The sequence below is a fragment of the Schistocerca gregaria genome, chromosome 1 (genome assembly GCF_023897955.1).
Source record: "Schistocerca gregaria isolate iqSchGreg1 chromosome 1, iqSchGreg1.2, whole genome shotgun sequence".
In the NCBI taxonomy this organism is placed as follows: domain Eukaryota; kingdom Metazoa; phylum Arthropoda; class Insecta; order Orthoptera; family Acrididae; genus Schistocerca; species Schistocerca gregaria.
Window position 1 is genome coordinate 17,044,242 of NC_064920.1, and position 20,542 is coordinate 17,064,783.

The window sequence follows — 20,542 nt, forward strand, 5'->3', positions numbered from 1 at the left end:
GCTGCACTGAGGAGAGGTATCGATGTCAGTCGATGAGGCCTGACATGAAATCGACATTCCAAAACATCCCAATGATGTTCTATAGGATACAGGTCGGACTCTGTGCAGGCCAGTCCATTATAGGGATGTTATTGTCGTGTAACCACTCCGCCACAGGCCATGCATTACACGCAGTTGCTCGATCGTGTTGCAGTTGCTCGATCGTGTTGAAAGATGCAGTTGCCATCCCCAAATTCTTCTTCAACAGTGAGAAGCAAGAAAGTGCTTAAAACACCAATGTAGGCTTGGGTCGTGATAGTGCCATGCAAAACAACAAGGGGTGCAAGCCCCCTCCATGAAAAACAGGACCACACCATAACACCACTGCCTCTGAATTATGCTGGTGGCGCTAAACACCTTGGCAGATGAATTTCACTGGGCATTCACCATATCCACACCCTGCCATTAGATTGCCACCTTGTGTACCGTGATTCGTCGCTCCACACAATGTTTTCCACTGTTCAGTTGTCCAATGTTTACGCTTTTTACAGCAAGCAAGTTATCGTGTGGCATTTACCGGTGTGATGTGTAGCTTATGAGCAGTCGGTCGACCATGAAATCCAAGTTTCCTCACCTCCTGCCTAAATGTCGTCGTACTTGCAGTGGATCCCGATGCAGTTTGGAATTCCTGTGTCATGGTCTGGATAGATGTCTGCCTGTTACACATTATGACCCTCTTCAACTGTTGGCGGTCTCTGTCAGTCAAGAGACGAGGTTGGCCTCTATGCTTTTGTGCTGTACATGTCCCTTCACGTTTCCACTTCACTATCAGATCGGAAACAATGGACCTAGGGATGTTTAGGAGTGTGTAAATCTCTCGTACTGACATATGTCACAAGTTATACCTGGTCACCTGACCACATTCGAAGTGCATGATTTCCAGGGAGCGCCCTATTCTGTTCTCTCATAATGCCTAATGACTACTGAGGTCCCTGATATGGAGTACCAGGCAGTAGGTGACAGCACAATGCACCTAATGTGAAAATGTATGTTTTTGGGGGTGTCTGGATACTTTTGATCACATAGTGTAACTGGGGTTCATGGATAATGGCCCCATCCACATCCTCTCTTCCCAAAAGATGGCTCGAGACAGTACTTACTTCACTTACTGTGTTGCAGGTTTATCTGGAACACTTTCATCCACCAATTTGTTACCATTGTTGCTTCCAATGTCCTTAATTACCTGAAAGTAACCTACAGGAACCATAAATACAGTTTCAAGTCCAGTTCTTGCATTGCTTTAGGGGATTCCTCACTGACTTGCACCACAATGGCTTGGCAGTCAAATTCAACCTTGCAGTTGATTACCTTCCAGTCATCTGTCAAGAGATCCTGGTTCTGCACTTACACTTTCTCGAAAAGAGTTACTGGAGGAAGAGCCTTAAGAAGTTGTGGTACCCAAATTGATATCTTTGGGGTTTTCAAGAGTTCCTCTGCCGGCTTGACTAGCAGCTTCACCTCCTGCCACAGCGATATCTTGGGCACCGTATCTTTAAGTCAGTCTATTGTTCCCAACCCTTAGGAGATGAAGATAAAAGGACCTTTGTCCAGATAGACACTCTGACGTTGGAGCATAGACATGTGTCTTCCCCAGTCTTTTCAAAGATTGAACTAGCCACTCCGGTTTCAATGTTATATTGATCAGCAGATATCCTGTTGAATGACTGTTATCCCAAAAACCATGACGTGAAAACTGAATAAAAATTTGCTGCTTAAATAATTAAAAGAAAATTTTTACAGAATGATTGAAAACAAATTTGGAAGGTACACATATCCTGAGTGAACATACTTCTTTTTCTTGTTACCACTATTGCGCATAGAGCTTGGTATGACAATACTGGTTCCAGATCGCGCCTCTTCTGCTCACGCAAATTATTCTTGCCTGCTTCTATCCTCTCGATGCAGGATTCTCGGCGCATTGCGGAGTGATGAACAGACAGGTATCGTCACCGTGAATGCACGAATAAACTTTGCTATCTTGATAACATTTTTTAATACAATCTAATGCACAATTGGAATACACACTTCTGAACAATAACAATGCGGTGGAACTTGTCACACTTCCACCCGCTACCACTTATAGAGACAGACAGAAGAATTTAAATCAATTAAAAAATTGAAGAGCATCTCTCTACCTCTATTGTTTCAATGCCAATGTTATCAATGGTACAACATTTTATATATGTAGACACACATATCTTATATGTATAAGAAGAAAAGAAAGAAAATAATAATAATAATAATAATAATAATAATAATAATAATTGAATAAGTCAAACATGGCGGCCACTGAGTGACGCGCGTTTCTTCGGCTCGCGAGTTTTTCCGCTCATTGAAGGTGTTACAGAGAAGTGCGGCAGTCCACAACGTGTGCATCTGACTAAACAAGTGTTACTTGCCGTGGTGTATTGTTCTCCATTGATTACCACAAGTGATAAGTGAGTGAAAAATGGGAAGAACACGAGTAAGCGGCAGCAGGCGAGGCTACAGGGGCGCAGGCAGCGCGGGCGCCCGGTCTCCGGCGGCAGGTGAGGCCCCGCTTCCGACATCGGGGAGCTCGTCCGGTCCCAGGTGAGTGCGGCGCAGCACAGCAAAGACACGCTAGACGTAATCGTCCAATCCATCACGGACTCCGTGACGGCCGCGGTCATGGACAAACTACAAGAGTCTGTCGGGCGCAACAGCACCGAAATCCAGTCTCTTAGAAAGTCCCTGGCCGCACAAGAGAAAAAAGCCGCCGACCTAGAGGCTAAACTGTCTGCTGCCACCGATGAAATTGAGCAGTATCAGCGAAGGAACAGCTTGCGCTTGTTCGGGGTAGCTGAAAACGATCGCGAAAACACCGACGACCTGGCCATTAGCCTCGTGCGTGAGAAACTTGGCGTGCAGATCGACGTGGGCGATATTGACAGAAGCCACCGTGTTGGGCGCAGGATACCAGGTGCCATGAAACCCAGGACCATAATAATTAAATTTGTGTCTTACCGGAAAAGAGCTGAAGTGTTTGCTCAGAAAAGAAAACTCGCCAAGAGTGGGGTTACCCTGAGGGAAGATCTGACGCGCGAAAGACTAAAAGTTTTGAACGCTGCGATCACACAGTTTGGCCTTCAAAATGTGTGGACCCAGGATGACAGGATCGTAATCAAGACGGAAGGAGGGAGGAAAACGGTGACAAACATGTTCGAACTGAAAGACTGAGCGAAATCTCGCGAGACACAAAGTCTCATATTGTAATCTGTCTAATATAAGTTAATTTTTTATTCTTTCTTTTCATTTTTTTAGCTTAAATACTGCTCCGTTATTTCTATAAGTACCATAAGTACTCTATTTAAAAGCAGTCAATTGTTTCACAAAAATATTGTTTCTTTATTTGTCTATTATAAGTGCTCATGTATATTCATATTGTCAGTCAAATGGGAATTAACATTCTCCATTAACAGGAATCTCCTTACAACCGCCTTTCTATATCTGTTATTTTCATCTTCGCCACTACCACTACTACTACTACTACTACTACTACTATCTTTTTCGTAACTACTACTGCCACTTTCCATCTTTCTTTTCACTCCCTTCTTCGATACTTCCAGCGTGTTTTTCACCTTTAGTCCACAGACGCTTGAGTCAGTCACGACCTTGGACACACCTGTAAATATGTCTTGCCCCGCGAAATCCAGCTTTTGTCCCTCTTCCGGCCAGCAGGTAAACGGAGCGCGCTCGGTCCTACAGGCGGCCACAATGGGACGGACCGGTTCCGGCGGCGGGCTCTTTGTGGCCCACGCGAATGCGCAGTCGCTAACGGCTCACTTCGACGAGTTCTGTGACCTGTTCTGCCAATCGCTGTTCCACATTATCCTCGTCTCTGAAACTTGGTTGAAACCAAACATTTCTTCCGACGCTATCCGAATCGATGCAAAGGGCGAAGGAGAAGCAGAGTTCTTGTTTTTCGAAATAAATACATCAAATCAGAAACTGCTAATTGGAGTAATCTATAAACCTCCAAACGTCGGTGCCATGTCCTCCTTTCAGTCTGCCCTGTCCTCACTCGTAACACAGTATGAACACATAATCATTATGGGCGACACAAACATCGACTTACAGTTAAAATCTCCCTCTGCCGAAAAACTAAGGCGACTGTTCCACTCCAATGATATGAGTTTAACACCGCTGGACCCAACTCATCACATGCCACACAGCCACACAATCATAGATATAATAGCAACAAAGCGACCAGATGAAATAATCCGCGCCAATCAGACATCCGCTCCGGGACTCTCTGCTCATGACGTGATATTTTTAAATTACTCAATGCATACTACCAAAGAAAAATCTCACCTGGTAACCTACAGAAACTTAAAAAATGTTAACCATGACGCTCTTCAAAAGGATTGCTCAGACATCCCTTGGCATGATATAAGCGATGAACCGACTTTAGACGAAAAAATTCGGCAATTATGTCGCAAAATTATTGCACTGTATGATAAACATGCTCCTCAACGCACTGTTAAGGTAAAGAGAGCTCCCGCTCCGTGGCTCACCACTGCATTACGTCAGTTAATGAATAAACGTGATGCTGCACATAGGGCCTTCAAGCGTAACCCAACTCCCGAGGCGTACGAAGCTTATAGGAAACTCCGAAACAGAACCAAGCAAAGCGTGAGGAATGCCAAAATCAAACATGCCCGCTCTGTCGTATGCGGCATATCAAAACCTGCTGCACTGTGGAAAAAGCTGCGCAGTTTCGGTATAGGGAAGCGAAGATCTGACGCTGTTTATCAAGCGTCTGCAGAAGAATTAAACGATTTCTTCTCAACAGCTGCAAACTGCCACGCAGCGACAAATTACCAGCCCCAAGATATCAATCTCTCGAGAGACAAGTTTTTCCTAAAACATGTCTCTACCGGCACAGTACACAAGGCAATTATGAGAATCTCTTCCGAGGCAGTAGGAAATGATGGAGTGAGCATTGGCATGATTAAGAACGTCGTAGACACTATTATTCCAGTTATCACAGACATCTTCAACCTGTCTCTTGTCAGTAGTACATATCCTACTGAGTGGAAGCAAAGTTTAATTAAGCCTATACCCAAGACTGACAACCCTAAGTCGCCAGGTGACTACAGGCCGATCAGCATACTACCTGCAATTTCTAAAGCCCTAGAGCACATCGTCCATGAACAACTGACGGATTACCTCAAAAATCATAACATCCATGACGAATATCAGTCAGGCTTTCGAAAGCACCATAGTACAGCAACCGCATTAATCAAAGTAACTGATGACATTAAACATGCTATGGACAGACGTGAAGCTACTATCCTAACACTGCTTGACTTTAGCAAGGCTTTTGACACAGTTGACTTCGATATATTACTAATTAAAATGAAACAGCTGAATTTCTCAAACAGAGCAATACAATGGTTCGACAGCTACCTCAAAAACAGAAGTCAACAAGTCATTTGTGGGTCGGAAAAGTCATCATGGAAAAGCATGCGCTCTGGAGTTCCCCAAGGCTCCATCCTTGGTCCACTACTCTTCTCACTGTACATTAATGATATTTCTTCAGTGATTCACTCCTGCAACTACCATCTTTATGCCGACGACATCCAACTGTACATAAGTGCAAGCCCCAAGAACATTGCTGGCGCAGTAGCGAGTATGAATGCAGATCTTTGCTCTGTTTCTCGATGGGCACAGTACCTAGGTCTGAAACTAAACCCCAAGAAATCCCAGGTCATACTTATATCTCATCCAAAGTTAATCAGCCGGTACTTTCGCGAAACAGTCCCTAAAATACTCCTCAATGGTACCCAACTACCATACCAAAAAACAGTAAAAGACCTTGGAATAATCTTGGATGAACACCTAAACTGGGAAGAATAAACAGCCACAGCTTGCAGGAAATCGCTCTCTTCCCTACATGCAATTCAAAAATTTAGAAAAATATTTCCAACCCATGTTAAACAAAAATTAGTCCAAACACTAGTCTTGCCTAATCTTTACTACTGTGATGTAGTTCAACACGGCACAAATAGTGAAAATTCTAGATGCCTCGAGCTAGTGATGAATGCTTGCGTTAGGTACGTGTGCAATATTCGGTTGTATGATCATATCAGTCCTTCATACTCCCAGCTAGGTTGGATACGCCCACATACGGCACGCGATCTCCACACGATGTGCTTACTTCATCGATTTCTTAGCCACTGGTGCCCCCAATACTTATCTTCGCACATTAAACACCTATCATCATTCCAAAATCGCAACACCAGATCGGATACGTCTATCATCTTGGCTGTACCTGTACATAACACAAAATCTTTCTCCGTGTCATTCTCCATCTCAGCCATACGACTATGGAATGCGCTCCCCTGTGATCTGCGTCTTATCCAGAACTACTCAACATTCAAGAGGGAACTCAAAACTTACATATTAGGGACGGTATAGCCACCATTCTTGTGCCCCTCCCATCTCTTTCTTTCTCCTCTCCATCACAGCTTCGAATTTTACTGTTCTATTTCTCTTCCTCTAACCTATCTACCTCTTATATATCTCTTTCACCCCATTCTATCGTCTTATGTCTCTGCTCGATGAGAATAACTCACAAGCTGCAAGAACATAACGAGAAAATTCCCAACTAACAATGGGACTGACATTCAGAAAAGAAAAGTATGTTTACTTTCGTATACATATTCATTATTATTACTATTATTACTATTATTATTATTATTATTATTATTATTATTATTGATTGTTATAATTATTTTTTATTGTTATAATTATCATTGTACTACTGTTATAATACCTATTTTTTTCTTTAACATCAGTACTGCATAATAGGCTATATGTCCTTAATGTTAAGTAGAAACTGTAACTCGTTCAATCTGAGTATGCCTGGTTAGGTGTAAGAGAGGGCCTGAAGGCCCTAATCTTGCCAGGTAAAACAAATACATAAATAATAATAATAATAATAATAATAATAATAATAATATGTTACATTATAGACTGCAAAAAAATCTGTCTTTTCTCCTGATTTGTGTCTTGGCTTTTTCTGGATCTGGTTACCTTGAGAAGTGGGAGTATTTGGACTCTTCTGTTTTTCCCTGTTTTGGTAGTGGAAGCAGCCTGTTTATCCCCTTTACTCTGGGACAGTCAGTCTCTCTCTCTCTCTCTCTCTCTCTCTCTCTCTCTCTCTCTCTCTCTCTCTCTCTCTCTCTCTCTTCCTTTGTTTTCTTTTTTTTCTTTTTTTTTATGGTTCAAGGCCTTTTAATGCCCTCCATCTATTCTTCATATGCCTCGCATTTTTCTCTTTTCCCCCTCTGAGCCCCACACAAGAATTTGATCTTGATCTGGTCCAACTTCCCAGTGATGTCTGCCACTACTTGAGCTGGTCAGTGATGTGATTCATTTGCAGAAATGACTTCCATCAGTTCTAAATCCAGTGTTTGGGTATTTCTGGTATCATCAAGCCCCTCAGTTTTTAAGTGTTTTCTGTGTTCTCCATTTTATTCCCTTGAGAATTAGGGATATGTCAGTTACCAGTGGAGCCACACACAAGTGTAAGGCTAAGTACTCATCGAGGTCACCCAGAATTCCTGAGGTTCATTTATCCCCCTTAGCATGGATCAAGTCTCATCTTGGCTTGGGTACCTATTGAGTTGGAAATGGCTGTGGGAAGAGATATGTGAAGCACACATTGTCAGGTTCATCTACATGTTCATCTACCTGGGCCAAGTGTCTGGCTTGGAAGACCATGTCAGTAGTTACACTATCGCCAGCATAGTCCTGAGCTTCACACGAACATGTGAACACCTCCACCACAAGTTCAGTGTTACGATAAGGCAGTGGAGGGGAACCTTATTGATTGCAGTGTTTCTTACATTTAAAGTACTTCCAGAGCTTAAAAAAACAGTCTGAATGAATAGATTATGACGTTCTAATGGTGTTATTCTTTGAAAGACTAAAATAAAAATATAAACAATTGTACTATCTAGTGTGAAATGCTCAGTGTACAACTGTGAATTGCGCAGTGGCAGAACAGTTATAACCTTGTACAGACTCCATGAACTTTCAGAAAAAATAGTGCCGCATAATATTTTTCCAGTACATGATCTAATTGTTGTGAGTTCTTGCTTTCTTTAGGAAAGAAATGCACTATAAAGTGGAATGCATTGGAAAAGTACACTCTCATCAGCTGAGTGCGTAAAATAAATTGCTAGAGGTTTGCTATTCCAGGAAAAAAGTGAGACAAGGAAAATATAGAAGTACATCTATTGACAGCTCCCTTACAGCAAAGAAGTGGAAGAATGAACCACCTACTCCAAACCCTGTGACGTGCATATTGTGGATATGAAAAGAAGATGCAAGGTTCCATCATATAATGGAATAATCAGAGAGAGGTGTGTAAAATGAAAAGAGAGACATAGATTTCACTGCAGATAAGAAATGTTTCTTGAAATTCTACACTGAGTGGTAATAATAATAATAGAAGCAAGTCAGGAGTACAAAAAACATGTTTTTTAATTGGACAGATAAAACAACTACTCACCAGGTGATGACAGGAGAATACACACATAAAAGAAGCTGATATTTACACAAGCTTTTGGAGCCACTGCTCCTCTGTCCGGCAGAAGGGTTGAAGGGGAAAGAAGAGGGGTGAAGGAAAAAAGGTAGATTTTGGAAAAGTCACCCAGAACTGCGGGTCAGGTTGAGAGTGAAAGACTGTTTGTGGGGGACTGCACCAGACAAGATTTGAAAGCCTGAGACTTAAAAGTGCAAGACGGGGTAAAATGCAAAACAGAGATTACTGCAAAAACATTGTGCATGTGTTAATATGGGTGGAAAGCTAAGTTCATTGTACATAACAGAGACGGGAGGGGGAGAGCGAAAAATAGACAGGTCACAAAATTAAAGATGTAGAAAATTAAAACTGAGTGAAGAAATGCATATTCATTGTGAAGAAATGCTGAGACGGAAGAAATTAACGTAAATTAAAGCCAGGTGGGTGATGAGAACCGAGGACATAGGTAGCATATTGTAGCGCCTAAAGAATATTCCTTCACCGTAGTCATGCCGAACAGGATTTTCGTAACAGCTGACAGCTGGTAGATGACGTGTCATTCTGTAGATCTGTCCTATTTGTGGCATACACCTTGCTTGTCACCATTGGTGCCACCTACCTCTATACGCACAGTATCCGGCACGGTAGACAGTCCGTTGTGGAGGTGTCATCATATACCCTCTCGGTCGTAGCCTTCTGATTATGCAGGGATCATATTACTGATGCCTGAGCTGCAACCTCCCTACATATGCCACGGGGTAGATGTCCATCATCTCGGGACACTCAGACTCCCGGCAATGGCCATCACACCAGGTGGCCTTTCCTGGGGCTGAGTGGCACCTGTGGGGAGAGCCCCTACTCAGAGTGGGTGGTGTCAGGGTGGATGACCCACAATGAAGCGGACAAAGTCACCTTTCGCTGGGGACCGAATGGTCCCAGCACTCTCTAAGAGAGGGAATGTAGAATACAATGCTACGACATACGACCCCCAAGTCACTCCCCTCCGTAGCTATACTGTGGGAGAAACATAGTCCTATGAAAAGAAGAGAGCCATATTTGTCTTCTTACTTAGTGTGCAGCAGAACGATGGGGACTCCTTTCTGGTTAAGAAGCCTCTTTTTTATTTTTTTTATTTGGGGAAGTGACAGCTCTATTCACAACATGCAGTGGAGCAGTCCTGATTCAGACTGAATTCCTAGCCCACTTAAAGAAATTATGCCTCAAACCATGTGTTTTCGAGAGCACTTTCATCTTACGTTCACTCCATCTTCAGATGTTCACATTTATTTACGCATCATTAACATTGTTTCTTTATGTGTTAAAATAGCTGCAAAATTATGCAGTGCCTAGCTCTCACTCCCGTCAATTTCTCCTGCAGGCTGGATTGAAACAAACTATTAACAGAAGAATTGCATTTAAAAAGTGGGACAAAATTATCCAGACAATTTCCTACATTTAAACTGGAATTGGATGCTCATCCTACTTCTTTTTGTTCTGTCTATCTGCAACTCAAAGTGTCATCTTTATGGTGAGAAGCAATCTATCCTTTTCATTATAATTTTTATCTGTTGCAACTGTGCAGCATGAATTCAGAAGGAATTACAGAAAATAACCACAATGTAAACAGAACATTGTGTGTTGGTATTGATAATGTGAGAATACTGGTTGAGCTGTGAACAGAAAAGTACCAGTCAGTCAAGTATGCCAGATGCAAATGTGTAGTGAATGAGGTAAATTTCATATGGAGTCCAAAACAATCAATGGTCCACAGAAGCCACAAACTGTGGAATGCTGCAGCAAACTGTGTGGAAGGTTTTGTGATGATGGTTGCATTTCAAACAGTACATTTTGTGTCTTGTGCAACAATTAAAACCAGAAGATTATGGCCATCACCAATTTTGCATCACAGTGCAGCATGTAGTGAGTCGAGACTTTCCACGTAAATTCTGGAACCGCTCGACCTTCTGCCGCCTCGAACCCCGATGTTTTAAAGATAAGTGTGAGAAGCCTGTTTACTGCGCAACACGTGTCTGTGTGTGCAGGATTGACGTTTGTCATGGGAGGACAGGAGCAAGCAGCACTGACAAGTGTTTGCCGTTCACGCCTTGGGAGCTGTATTCAAAGGTCAAGAAGTGATTGTGTAATATTCCGTGGTTTATGGTACAGTGACAATTGTTAAAGAATACAGACATTCACTTACTTCACATATGGGACTCACTAGAGGCAAGACATGTTAAACATTTCTGGTGGTTATTAAACCAACCATGATATAAGTGTATATTAATAGAGTCTAATGTTTGATGAATGAGTTGGCTTAACAGATGTTAAATGTTTATACAAGAATTGGTAAAGTGGTTTCCAGTGGAAGTGAAAATATACCATGATCGAACTGAAAGTTTTCTACGATTACCCAATTATTTCAAAAGTAGAGTCATTTAAATTCCTATAACCAGCGATAGCCTTTGGAGAAGAAGCTTTTTGGGAGATCGACATAGTTGATTATCCAGAGAAGAGGATCGGCTAGACCTGTGATGTAAGTCAACTGATGAAGGGGGGGGTGTGAATTGTGTATGCAATCCAGTTTTGCACTGCTCCTCATATTGTCAAAATGTTAGAAGGAATCACTTAAGGATGAAAATTTCACCTCCAACCTGATATCCAGCAACAAAGCAACCTTTCTTGTAACTGAAAATGTTAATCACCATTGTGAGAAATTGTGGTACACAAATAAGATACACCAAAACTTAACGTTTTCTGTGCAGTGGCACAGATGAAACTGTATAGCCTGCTTTTCTTCTGTGAGAAGACTGATGGCCACTTCTGACTTTTACATGTAGCAGTTATGGTAGTTTCCTAGAATTTTATCTTCCAACAAGATAGGGCACGGCATTATTAGAGCATCAGTGTTCATCACTACCTAAATGACAAACTTCTGCATCAATGTGTTGGGGTAATCAGTAAGATGAAGGCACTTGTGGAACATTCCTTGCGTGCAAAATGCAAACTTGATGAGTTTACTGTTCTGTTCATGCATCAGTCATACTTGTACATGTAATACGTTGGAAAAAATTAGTAAATGATTTATAGTAGCCCTGTATTTTTACACTGATAGAGAAATGTTTTTCTCGCTGTCAGGAAATCCTTTAGTTTAATGAGATCACTGTTAGTTCAGAATGTGAAATACTGTAAGGAGAGCCATCTTTGTGTGAATATTTCTGCAGTGCAATTAATGTTTTAAATGCAAAATCTTGTAACATTTTGTGAAAGCTTCTTGTTGTGCTCCACAAGCAGGAATAGATTATTTTTGTTTACTGCCAGTGGGTGGGAATAATTGCTTATACATCGAAGATGAGTAGTCTGTAAAAGTTTTATTATAAATAAGTGAAATAGGTTGCTCTGCTATCTTTTAACAACCAACAGATGCACCATTCAGAGTACAGATAATTCAGAATGAGCATCAGTATTGAAGATCCACTAAGTTAAAATTTTTAACATTCAGCACAGTGATCTTGATTATAAAACTTCTGTATTCTGTCTCAATGTATCAGGGAATTTCAGACTATACTCAGCTGCAGAGTGGTGTTCTATTCTAATTTCCTTATTGTTTTGTTCAACTGCTTTCTCTTTCAAGTTGCTTACAATCTTCTTTCTTTTTTTTTTCCAGGGAAAAATGGCACAGAAAATGGACTATGATTACGATGAATCCAACCCAGATTATTCAGTTTGGGTTCCCCCAGAAGGCCAGACAGGTGATGGTCGTACAAAGCTCAATGAAAAGTATGGGTACTAGATTGATTCCTGCCATGAGTGAAAAGTTATCAAAACGTGCACAGTTTTCCTCCCAATGTATATGCACTTCAAAGTACGCTGCGATAGTGCATGTGTTACCTGTTGACATACCTTGTTTGTGATTCTGGAGCAGTTCTTTTCCCTTTCACAGATAGATAATAATTTGACAGTCTTCCTTTACTTGTAATGAAGAAATAAAGCAAGGGAAAGGTAAACAGCACTTCTGAGTGAGATGAATTTATTATTTGTAACTACAGTGACGCTAAATTGGTACTGACATTTATGAAATGACAGACTTCACATTGACTTTGTTTCATTGGAATTATAAACATTGGGGTAATTATCATGCATGAAAATTTTTGTTGCTTTTCTTTATTTGTAAGAGTATGCATCACTGAGATTAATAAACAGATAAGTGGTTAAAGAGGATAAACATTTGTAATTTAATTAGTTTCTCTGCATTTTGAGTTGTTGGTGCCTTGAATACTCTTTGTACATGACATGAGACTTAAGTGTTTGCAGCAAGAGCAGAAGATTGTACCATAACTGAAATCATAGCTTTAGTAGCTTACAGCACCATCAGTGACAGTGTTCTGTTGGGACTGATGTGAATTGTGTATTATTCATCTTATGGCGTACATTTGCAGTCCATTTGGTCTGCATATAGGAGACATGTATGAATTCATCCACTGAGTAGTAGTACCTCAGTGTCAGTACCTCATATGGCTTTCTTTTAAGTGAACATAAATTCCTCTGCATTAACTTGTTCCCTTTTAATTTATTAAAAATTTCCATTCCCTTGTATTGAGATCCTTGGGCATACAGTCTGAGGTGGTGGGTGGGGAGCATAAAATTTTCTTTGTTTCTAGTATCATGTGAATGGACAAAATGGTTTCCCTCAAATAATTCATATCTGATGTACAAAAATGTAATAATCTCATATACGTATAAGGATGGCAGAGTTAATATTTTAAGTTTTCTAAATAATGGTCAACATGATTCGTTGTGATTTGCAGTACACATATTTTGAATGATTCTGTATTTTTGGTATTTTTACTATGTTTGCTGAGTTACCACAAAAAACAATACCATACCTAATAATGAATTCGAAGTAGCTTGTATATGCTACTTTTTGTATGTCCATGTCAGTTGTAGTTGCCAATATTTGCATTGCAGATGCAAAGCTGCTCGGTTTGTTTGCTAGGCATTCAATGTGTGCCTGCTAGCTCAATCTTTTATCTACATTTAAACCTAAGAATTTGAGTCAACTTCTCCTATACCTTAGTTGTTGTGTACAATCTTAATCTGCTCACATTTTGATTGTTTGGTATATGAATGATTTATAAAATTCTAAAACCCTGAAGTAGAAAGGAAAGTTAAATCTCTGCAGTAGAAATTGTAGCTGAAAAAGCTCTTCTCTTAAACATAGTCTGTCATAGATGCCCGAGCAAAAAACTGTGCCCAGTAGTTGGAAGGAAACATAGGTCACATGTACAAGAATGATCTTCAAATCAGCTGTCAGTTTAAATGAAATCTTTACGTTGTAGAATCCTAGAACATTTTCTGAGCTTAAATGCAGTGTGATATGTCAAACAGAATGACACCTCCATACCAACCAGGTGAGACTCCATATACATCAGTCAAAACCTAACTCGCACTTTTCACACACGGCATTCTGAAAGCCAAAATGGTATACTGTTTCTTTTTACTACCAAAAGAGATTTATCATCAACTGACATGTTTTGGGAAAATCCCATCATCAGTCTGGCAGTTTGAAATATCCCACATATTTTATAAATGTGAATGTTTGTCTATGAGTATGTTTGTTATTCCTTCATACTGAAACAGCTCAATGTATCTGGAAGAAATTTGGGATTGAGTTACCGTATGTCCTGAATTAACACAAAGGTTTCTGTTAAAACTGAGTAGCACAAGATGTTTATTCATTTGAAGAATATAACTTGAAATATGGAAGGATAATTATGTTTGGAAAACCCTATTTACTCTTTGCTTTTGAACTGTATCATATTTGTGAAAATGCTTTCGTTGTTTAATATATCCTCTATAACACAGTTTAACATAATGCTTATACAGTCCTCAATGCGTTTAATCCACAATTCCATACAAGCCATTTCATTGTAGCTGCTAAGTGTCAATGTGTATCTTACAGCTCCTCCGACACTTGAAGACCTACAGCAATGGTTTCATTTCGATGCCATTGACAGAGAGGCATCGTGCCTTTACATGTAGAACATGGTAGGCTTTGAGGCTGGATTTAATTAAAATATGCGAGTGTATCTGCTTGTAACAGGTGCACATGTGAGGACACGACATTGTTGCACATACAAATATTACAAAATATCTGCTGTGCCGAACTACAAATTGGTTATTTTCTTTCTTTGTCAAGTTAGTACATTTGCTACGTCTTTGTGCTGAAGCAAGTGGATGAATTTGGATAACTTTGGAAGGGAGATAGCCAATGCCCTGAAGTAACACATACGCTACCTTTATTTGGAAAAAAATAACTGCTCCCACGGGATGGTCAATGTGACTCCTGTTCCTATGGGATGGGTAACATGATTAAAAAGCTGTCCATGAAAGTTAGCAGCCAAATGAATTGTATTAATTTTATTGGAGATATTAGTTTTGAGAAACGAAATAATACATACATAAATCTAGGACAGCAGAAATATTCCTTTAGGATATTATCAAACAATGGAAAATCCTTGTTCATATGATCAGTTTTGATAAGCCTGTGCTTAGTCTAGTCTAAAGTTAGATCACAGTTTAAAACACTTAAAAAAATCCCCTTGTATTCATTGCAAGTATGTACTGCCATTCAGGTTGTCATTGAGTAATACCGAGTTGGCACACGTCTGCCTCTTTGACCATTTCAGAGGCAAGCACAGACAATATGTGTTTGCCTGATGCCAAGGAGCTACATCTTCAGCTGTCTCAGAAGTATGCTCAAAGTCATGCATTCTACTTACTGTTGTCAAGTATGTGAATGCTCTGGTGTCTCAAATGCACACCGACATGCGAAGCATTCAGTGTTCTTCCAGTATGAAGCATCAGCCTGTGCCGAGGTTTCAGCCACTCTGTCATTTGCCTGACACTCTACCTGCTCAATTCTCCACTTGTTGCTGTCTAGCTATCTTCACAGCTCAAACTCATTGGGAGCTCTGTGAAACAGTAATGGCTAAACTGAGGAACTCATGAAGTGAGATATCTGGCACTTTTTTTTTTTTTTTTTTTTTTTGGCGCACAACTACAATGGTCATTAGCGCCCTGACTAATTTAGGAATGTACCACGAAGCACAAGGTTAAAACAGCAACTAAAAGGGTCAACACTATAAAAGACGTATTAACAGGCATAGGATTAAAAAACTACAGCATAATCAAACGTCCTTAGACAGGTGTGTCAAGTTGATAAAACGAAGAACGCGAGCAGCAGCTCCTGGGTCATCTGCTAAAATGGCATCCAGAGTACATGACAGATCAAGACGCAGCGTAGTAAAATCCGGACAGGACGTTAAAATGTGGCGGACCATCAGCAATTGCCCACATGGACAGAACGGCGCCGGCGCTGCCGAGAGCAGATGGCGATGGCTGAACTGGCAGTGTCCAATTCGTAGCTGGGCCAAAACGACCTCCTCCCGCCGAGAAGAACGTGAGGAGGACGTCCAAGCTGCGGGAAGAGGTTTCAAGGCCCAAAGCTTGTTGTCTGTAAGTGCAGCCCAATCGACATGCCACAGCGATAAAATGCGCCAACAAATGACCGCACTATAATCTGATGAAGGGACACAACAAGAAGCTATCCGAGGCTGGAGGACCGCAGCCTTGGCCGCGGCATCTGCAGTTTCGTTCCCAGGGATACCGACATGGCGAGGAACCCACATAAAGCTAACTGGAGACCCGTCGTGCACCAGCTGCTGAAGAGAGCGTTGGATCCGGTGCACAAAAGGGTGTACCGGATACGGATCACTGAGGCTCTGGATGGCACTCAGAGAATCGGAGCAGATGACATAATCAGAGAATCGGAGCAGATGACATAAGCAGAATGTCGGTGGCGGCAGATGTAAAGAACAGCCTGGTAGAGGGCAAAGAGCTCAGTTGTGAAGACCGAACAATGGCCATGTAGCTGGTATTTGAAACTTTGTGCCCCGACAATAAAAGAACACCCGACCCCGTCATTGGTCTTAGAGCCATCTGTATAAATGAAAGTCATATTAATGAATTTCGAACGAAGTTCGACAAAACGGGAGTGGTATACTGAACCGGGGGTAACCTCCTTTGGGAGCGAGCGGAGGTCAAGGTGAACGCGAACCTGAGCCTGGAGCCAAGGTGGCGTGTGGCTCTCGCCCACTCTAAAGGTTGCAGGGAAATGAAAAATCAAGGAGTTGAAGGAGGCGACAAAAGCGAACTCCAGGGGGTAGCAGGGCAGAGACATACAACCCGTATTGACGGTCGAGAGAGTCGTCAAAAAACGAACGATACGATGGGTGGTCGGGAACTGACAGTAGCAGACAGGCGTAATGACAAAGCAGTATATTGCGCCAGTAGGTGAGTGTCAATTCACCGGCTTCAGCATGAAGACTCTCGATGGGACTAGTATAAAACGCTCTGATCGCAAGCCGTAAACCCCGATGTTGTATGGAGTTGAGGCGGCGTAAGATGGACGGCCGTGCAGAGGAGTATACAAAGCACCCATAATCCAGCTTGGAGTGGACGATCGACCGATATAGGCGAAGTAGGATGGTTCGATCCGCTCCCCACGACGTGCCACTGAGAACATGGAGGACATTTAGAGAACGGGTACAACGGGCAGCCAAATATGACACATGTAGAGACCAACTAAGTTTCCTGTCAAATGTAAGACCTAAAAATTTTGTTGTCTCCACGAATGGGAGAGCAATGGGGCCGAGTCGTAAGGACGGTGGGAGAAACTCTGTAGTGCCAGAAGTTAATACAGACTGTTTTCTCGGCAGAAAAATGGAAGCCATTGGCGACACTCCAGGAGTAAAGACGGTCAAGAGAACGGTGAAGACAGCGCTCCAGGAAACATGTACACTGCGCACTGCAATGGATGGCAAAATCGTCCACGAAAATGGAGCCTGATACATCATCTGGGAGGCAATCCATTATTGGATTGATCGCTATGGCGAAGAGAGCGACGCTCAAAACGGAGCCCTGTGGCACCTCATTCTGGCGAAAGGTGTCTGACACGACAAATCCTACACGTACCCTGAACTGTCGATCCATTAAAAAGGAACAAATAAAAAGAGGGAGGCGACCGCGAAAGCCCCATGTATGCATGGTACGGAGAATGCCCGCCCTCCAACAGGTGTCGTAAGCCTTCCCCAAATCAAAGAAGACAGCCGCGGTCGGGCGCTTCTGCAAGAAGTTATTCATAATGAAGGTTGACAAGGTAACCAGATGGTCAGCAGCAGAGCGGAGCCTACGAAATCCTCATTGTACATTGGTAAGTAGGCGTCGAGATTCGAGCAGCCAAACCAAACGAGAGTTAACCATTCGCTCCATCACCTTACAGACACAGCTGGAAAGCGAGATGGGTCGATAACTGGAAGTGCTTGTCCTTCCCTGGCTTAGGAATCGGTACAAAAATAGACTCGCGCCAGCATGCGAGAACATGTCCCTCAATCCAGATACGATTGTAAGTATGAAGAAGGAAACTTTTACCCGCAGGAGAAAGGTTCTTCAGCATCTGAATATGAATAGAATCAGGCCCCGGAGTGGAGGACCGTGACCAGGCAAGTGCATTTTCGAGTTCCCGCATGGTGAATGGTGAATGGTGACTAGTGAATGAGGCATTCTGTAATCTGTGGACCTTGAGAGTGTTAAAGAAACACAGAAATTGCATCGGGATTGAATACAACACGCACCATGCCGACTTTTCTCCATGGGAGTAATGTCTCAAACTGTCTACGCTTTGATCGATTCCTGGGAGACCAGCAGTAGTCTCTGGAGGCATTCTGTAATCTGTGGACCATCAGAGTGTTAATGACACAGAAATTACATCGGGATTGAATACAACACGCACCATGCCGACTTTTCTCCATGGGAGTAATGTCTCAAACTGTCTACGCATTGATCGATTCCTGGGAGAACAGTAGTAGTATCCGAAGCACATCTGGAGGCATTCTGTAATCAGTGGACCTTCAGAGTGTAGATGATGTCCCAAACTGTCTACGCTTTCATCAATTCCTGGTAGACCAGTAGTAGTATCCTAAGCTTATCTTGAAACAATCTGCAATCTGTGGACCTTCAGAGTGTTGATGAAACACAGAAATTGCATCGGGATTGAATACAACAGGCACCATGCCGACTTTTCTCCATGGGAGTAATGTCCCAAACTGACTACGCTTTGATCGATTCCTGGGAAACTAGTAGTAGCATCCGAAGCACATCTGGAGGCATTGTGTATTCTGTGGACCGTCTGAGTGTTGATGAAATACAGAAATTGCATCGCATTTGAATACAACAGGAATCATTCCGACTTTTCTCCATTGGAGTAATGTCCCAAAGTGTCTACGCTTTGATCGATTCCTGGGAGACCAGTAGTAGTATCCGAAGCACATCTGGAGGCATTCTGTAATCTGTGGACCTTCAGAGTGTTGAAGAAACACAGAAAATGCATCGGTATTGAATACAACAGGCACTCCATGGGAGTAATGTCTCAAACTGTCTACAATTTGATCGATTCCTGGGAGACCAGTAATAGTATCTGAAGCACATCTGAAGGCATTCTGTAATCTGTGGACTTTCGGAGTGTTGATGAAACACAGAAATTGCATCGGGATTGAATACAACAGGCACCATGCCGACTTTTCTTCATGGGAGAATTGTCTGAAACTGTCTATGCTTTGGTCGATTCCTGGAAGACCAGTAGTAGTTTCCGAAGCACATCTGGAGGCATTCTGTAATCTGTGGACATTCAGAGTGTCGATGAAACACAGAAATTGCACCAGGATTGAATACAACAGGCACCATGCCGACTTTTCTCCTTGGGAGTAATGTCGCACACTGTCTATGCTTTGTTCGATTCCTGGGAGAACAGTAGTAGTATACGAAGCACATCTGGTGGCGCTATGTAATCTGTGGACATTCAGAGTGTTGATGAAACACAGAAATTGCGTCGGGATTGAATACAACAGGCACCATGCCGACGTTTCACCATGGGAGTAATGTCCGAAACTGTCTACGCTTTGATCGATTCCTGGGAGAACAGTAGTAGTATACGAAGCACATCTGGTGGCGCTATGTAATCTGTGGACATTCAGAGTGTTGATGAAACACAGAAATTGCATCGGGATTGAATACAACAGGCACCATGCTGACTTTTCTCCATGGGAGTAATGTCTCAAACTGTCTACGCTTCGATCGATTCCTGGAAGACCAGTAGTAGTATTCGAAGCATATCTGGAGAAATTCTGTAATCTGTGGACCTTCAGAGTGTTGTTGAAACTCTGAAATTGCATCGGGATTGAATACAACAGGCACCATGCCGACATTTCACCATGGGAGTAATATCCCAAACTGTCCTCGCATTGATCGATTTCTGGGAGAACAGTAGTACTATCCGAAGCACATCTGGTGGCGCTCTGTAATCTGTGGACCTTCGGAGTGTTGTTGAAACACAGAAATTGCATCGGGATTCAATACAACAGGCACCATGCCGACTTTTCTCCATGGGAGTAATGTCCCAAACTGTCTACGCTTTGATCGATTCCTGGGGAACCAGTAGTAGTATAGGAAGCACGTCTGGAGGCATTCCGTAATCTGTGGACCTTCGGAGTGTTGATGAAACACAGAAATTGCATCGTTATTGAATAAAACAGACACCATGCGGATTTTTCTCCATGGGAGTAATGTCTCCAACTGTATACGATATGATCGATTCCTGGAAGACCAGTAGTAGTATCGGAAGCACATCTGGAGCCATTCTGTAAGCTGTGGACCTTCAGAGTGTTGAAGAAACACAGAAAATGCATCGGCATTGAATACAACAGGCACTCCATGGGAGTAATGTCTCAAACTGTCTACAATTTGATCGATTCCTGGGAGACCAGTAATAGTAACCGAAGCAAATCTGAAGGCATTCTGTAATCTGTGGACCTTCATGAAACACAGAAATTGCAT

The 20,542-nt window shown here is 42.1% G+C and overlaps 1 protein-coding gene across 2 annotated transcripts in view; it reads left to right on the top strand.

Moving 5' to 3' along the window:
* The window catches only part of LOC126328052 (kanadaptin-like), a 224,401-nt gene extending 209,941 nt beyond the window's left edge, over nucleotides 1-14,460 (top strand). For both annotated transcript variants that reach the window (XM_049995979.1, XM_049995987.1), the window contains exon 10: nucleotides 12,258-14,460. In XM_049995979.1, coding sequence (XP_049851936.1) covers nucleotides 12,258-12,383 — 126 coding nt within the window. In that variant the 3' untranslated portion in view covers nucleotides 12,384-14,460. The remainder of the gene's footprint in view (nucleotides 1-12,257) is intronic.
* The last annotated feature ends 6,082 nt before the right edge of the window (nucleotides 14,461-20,542 follow it).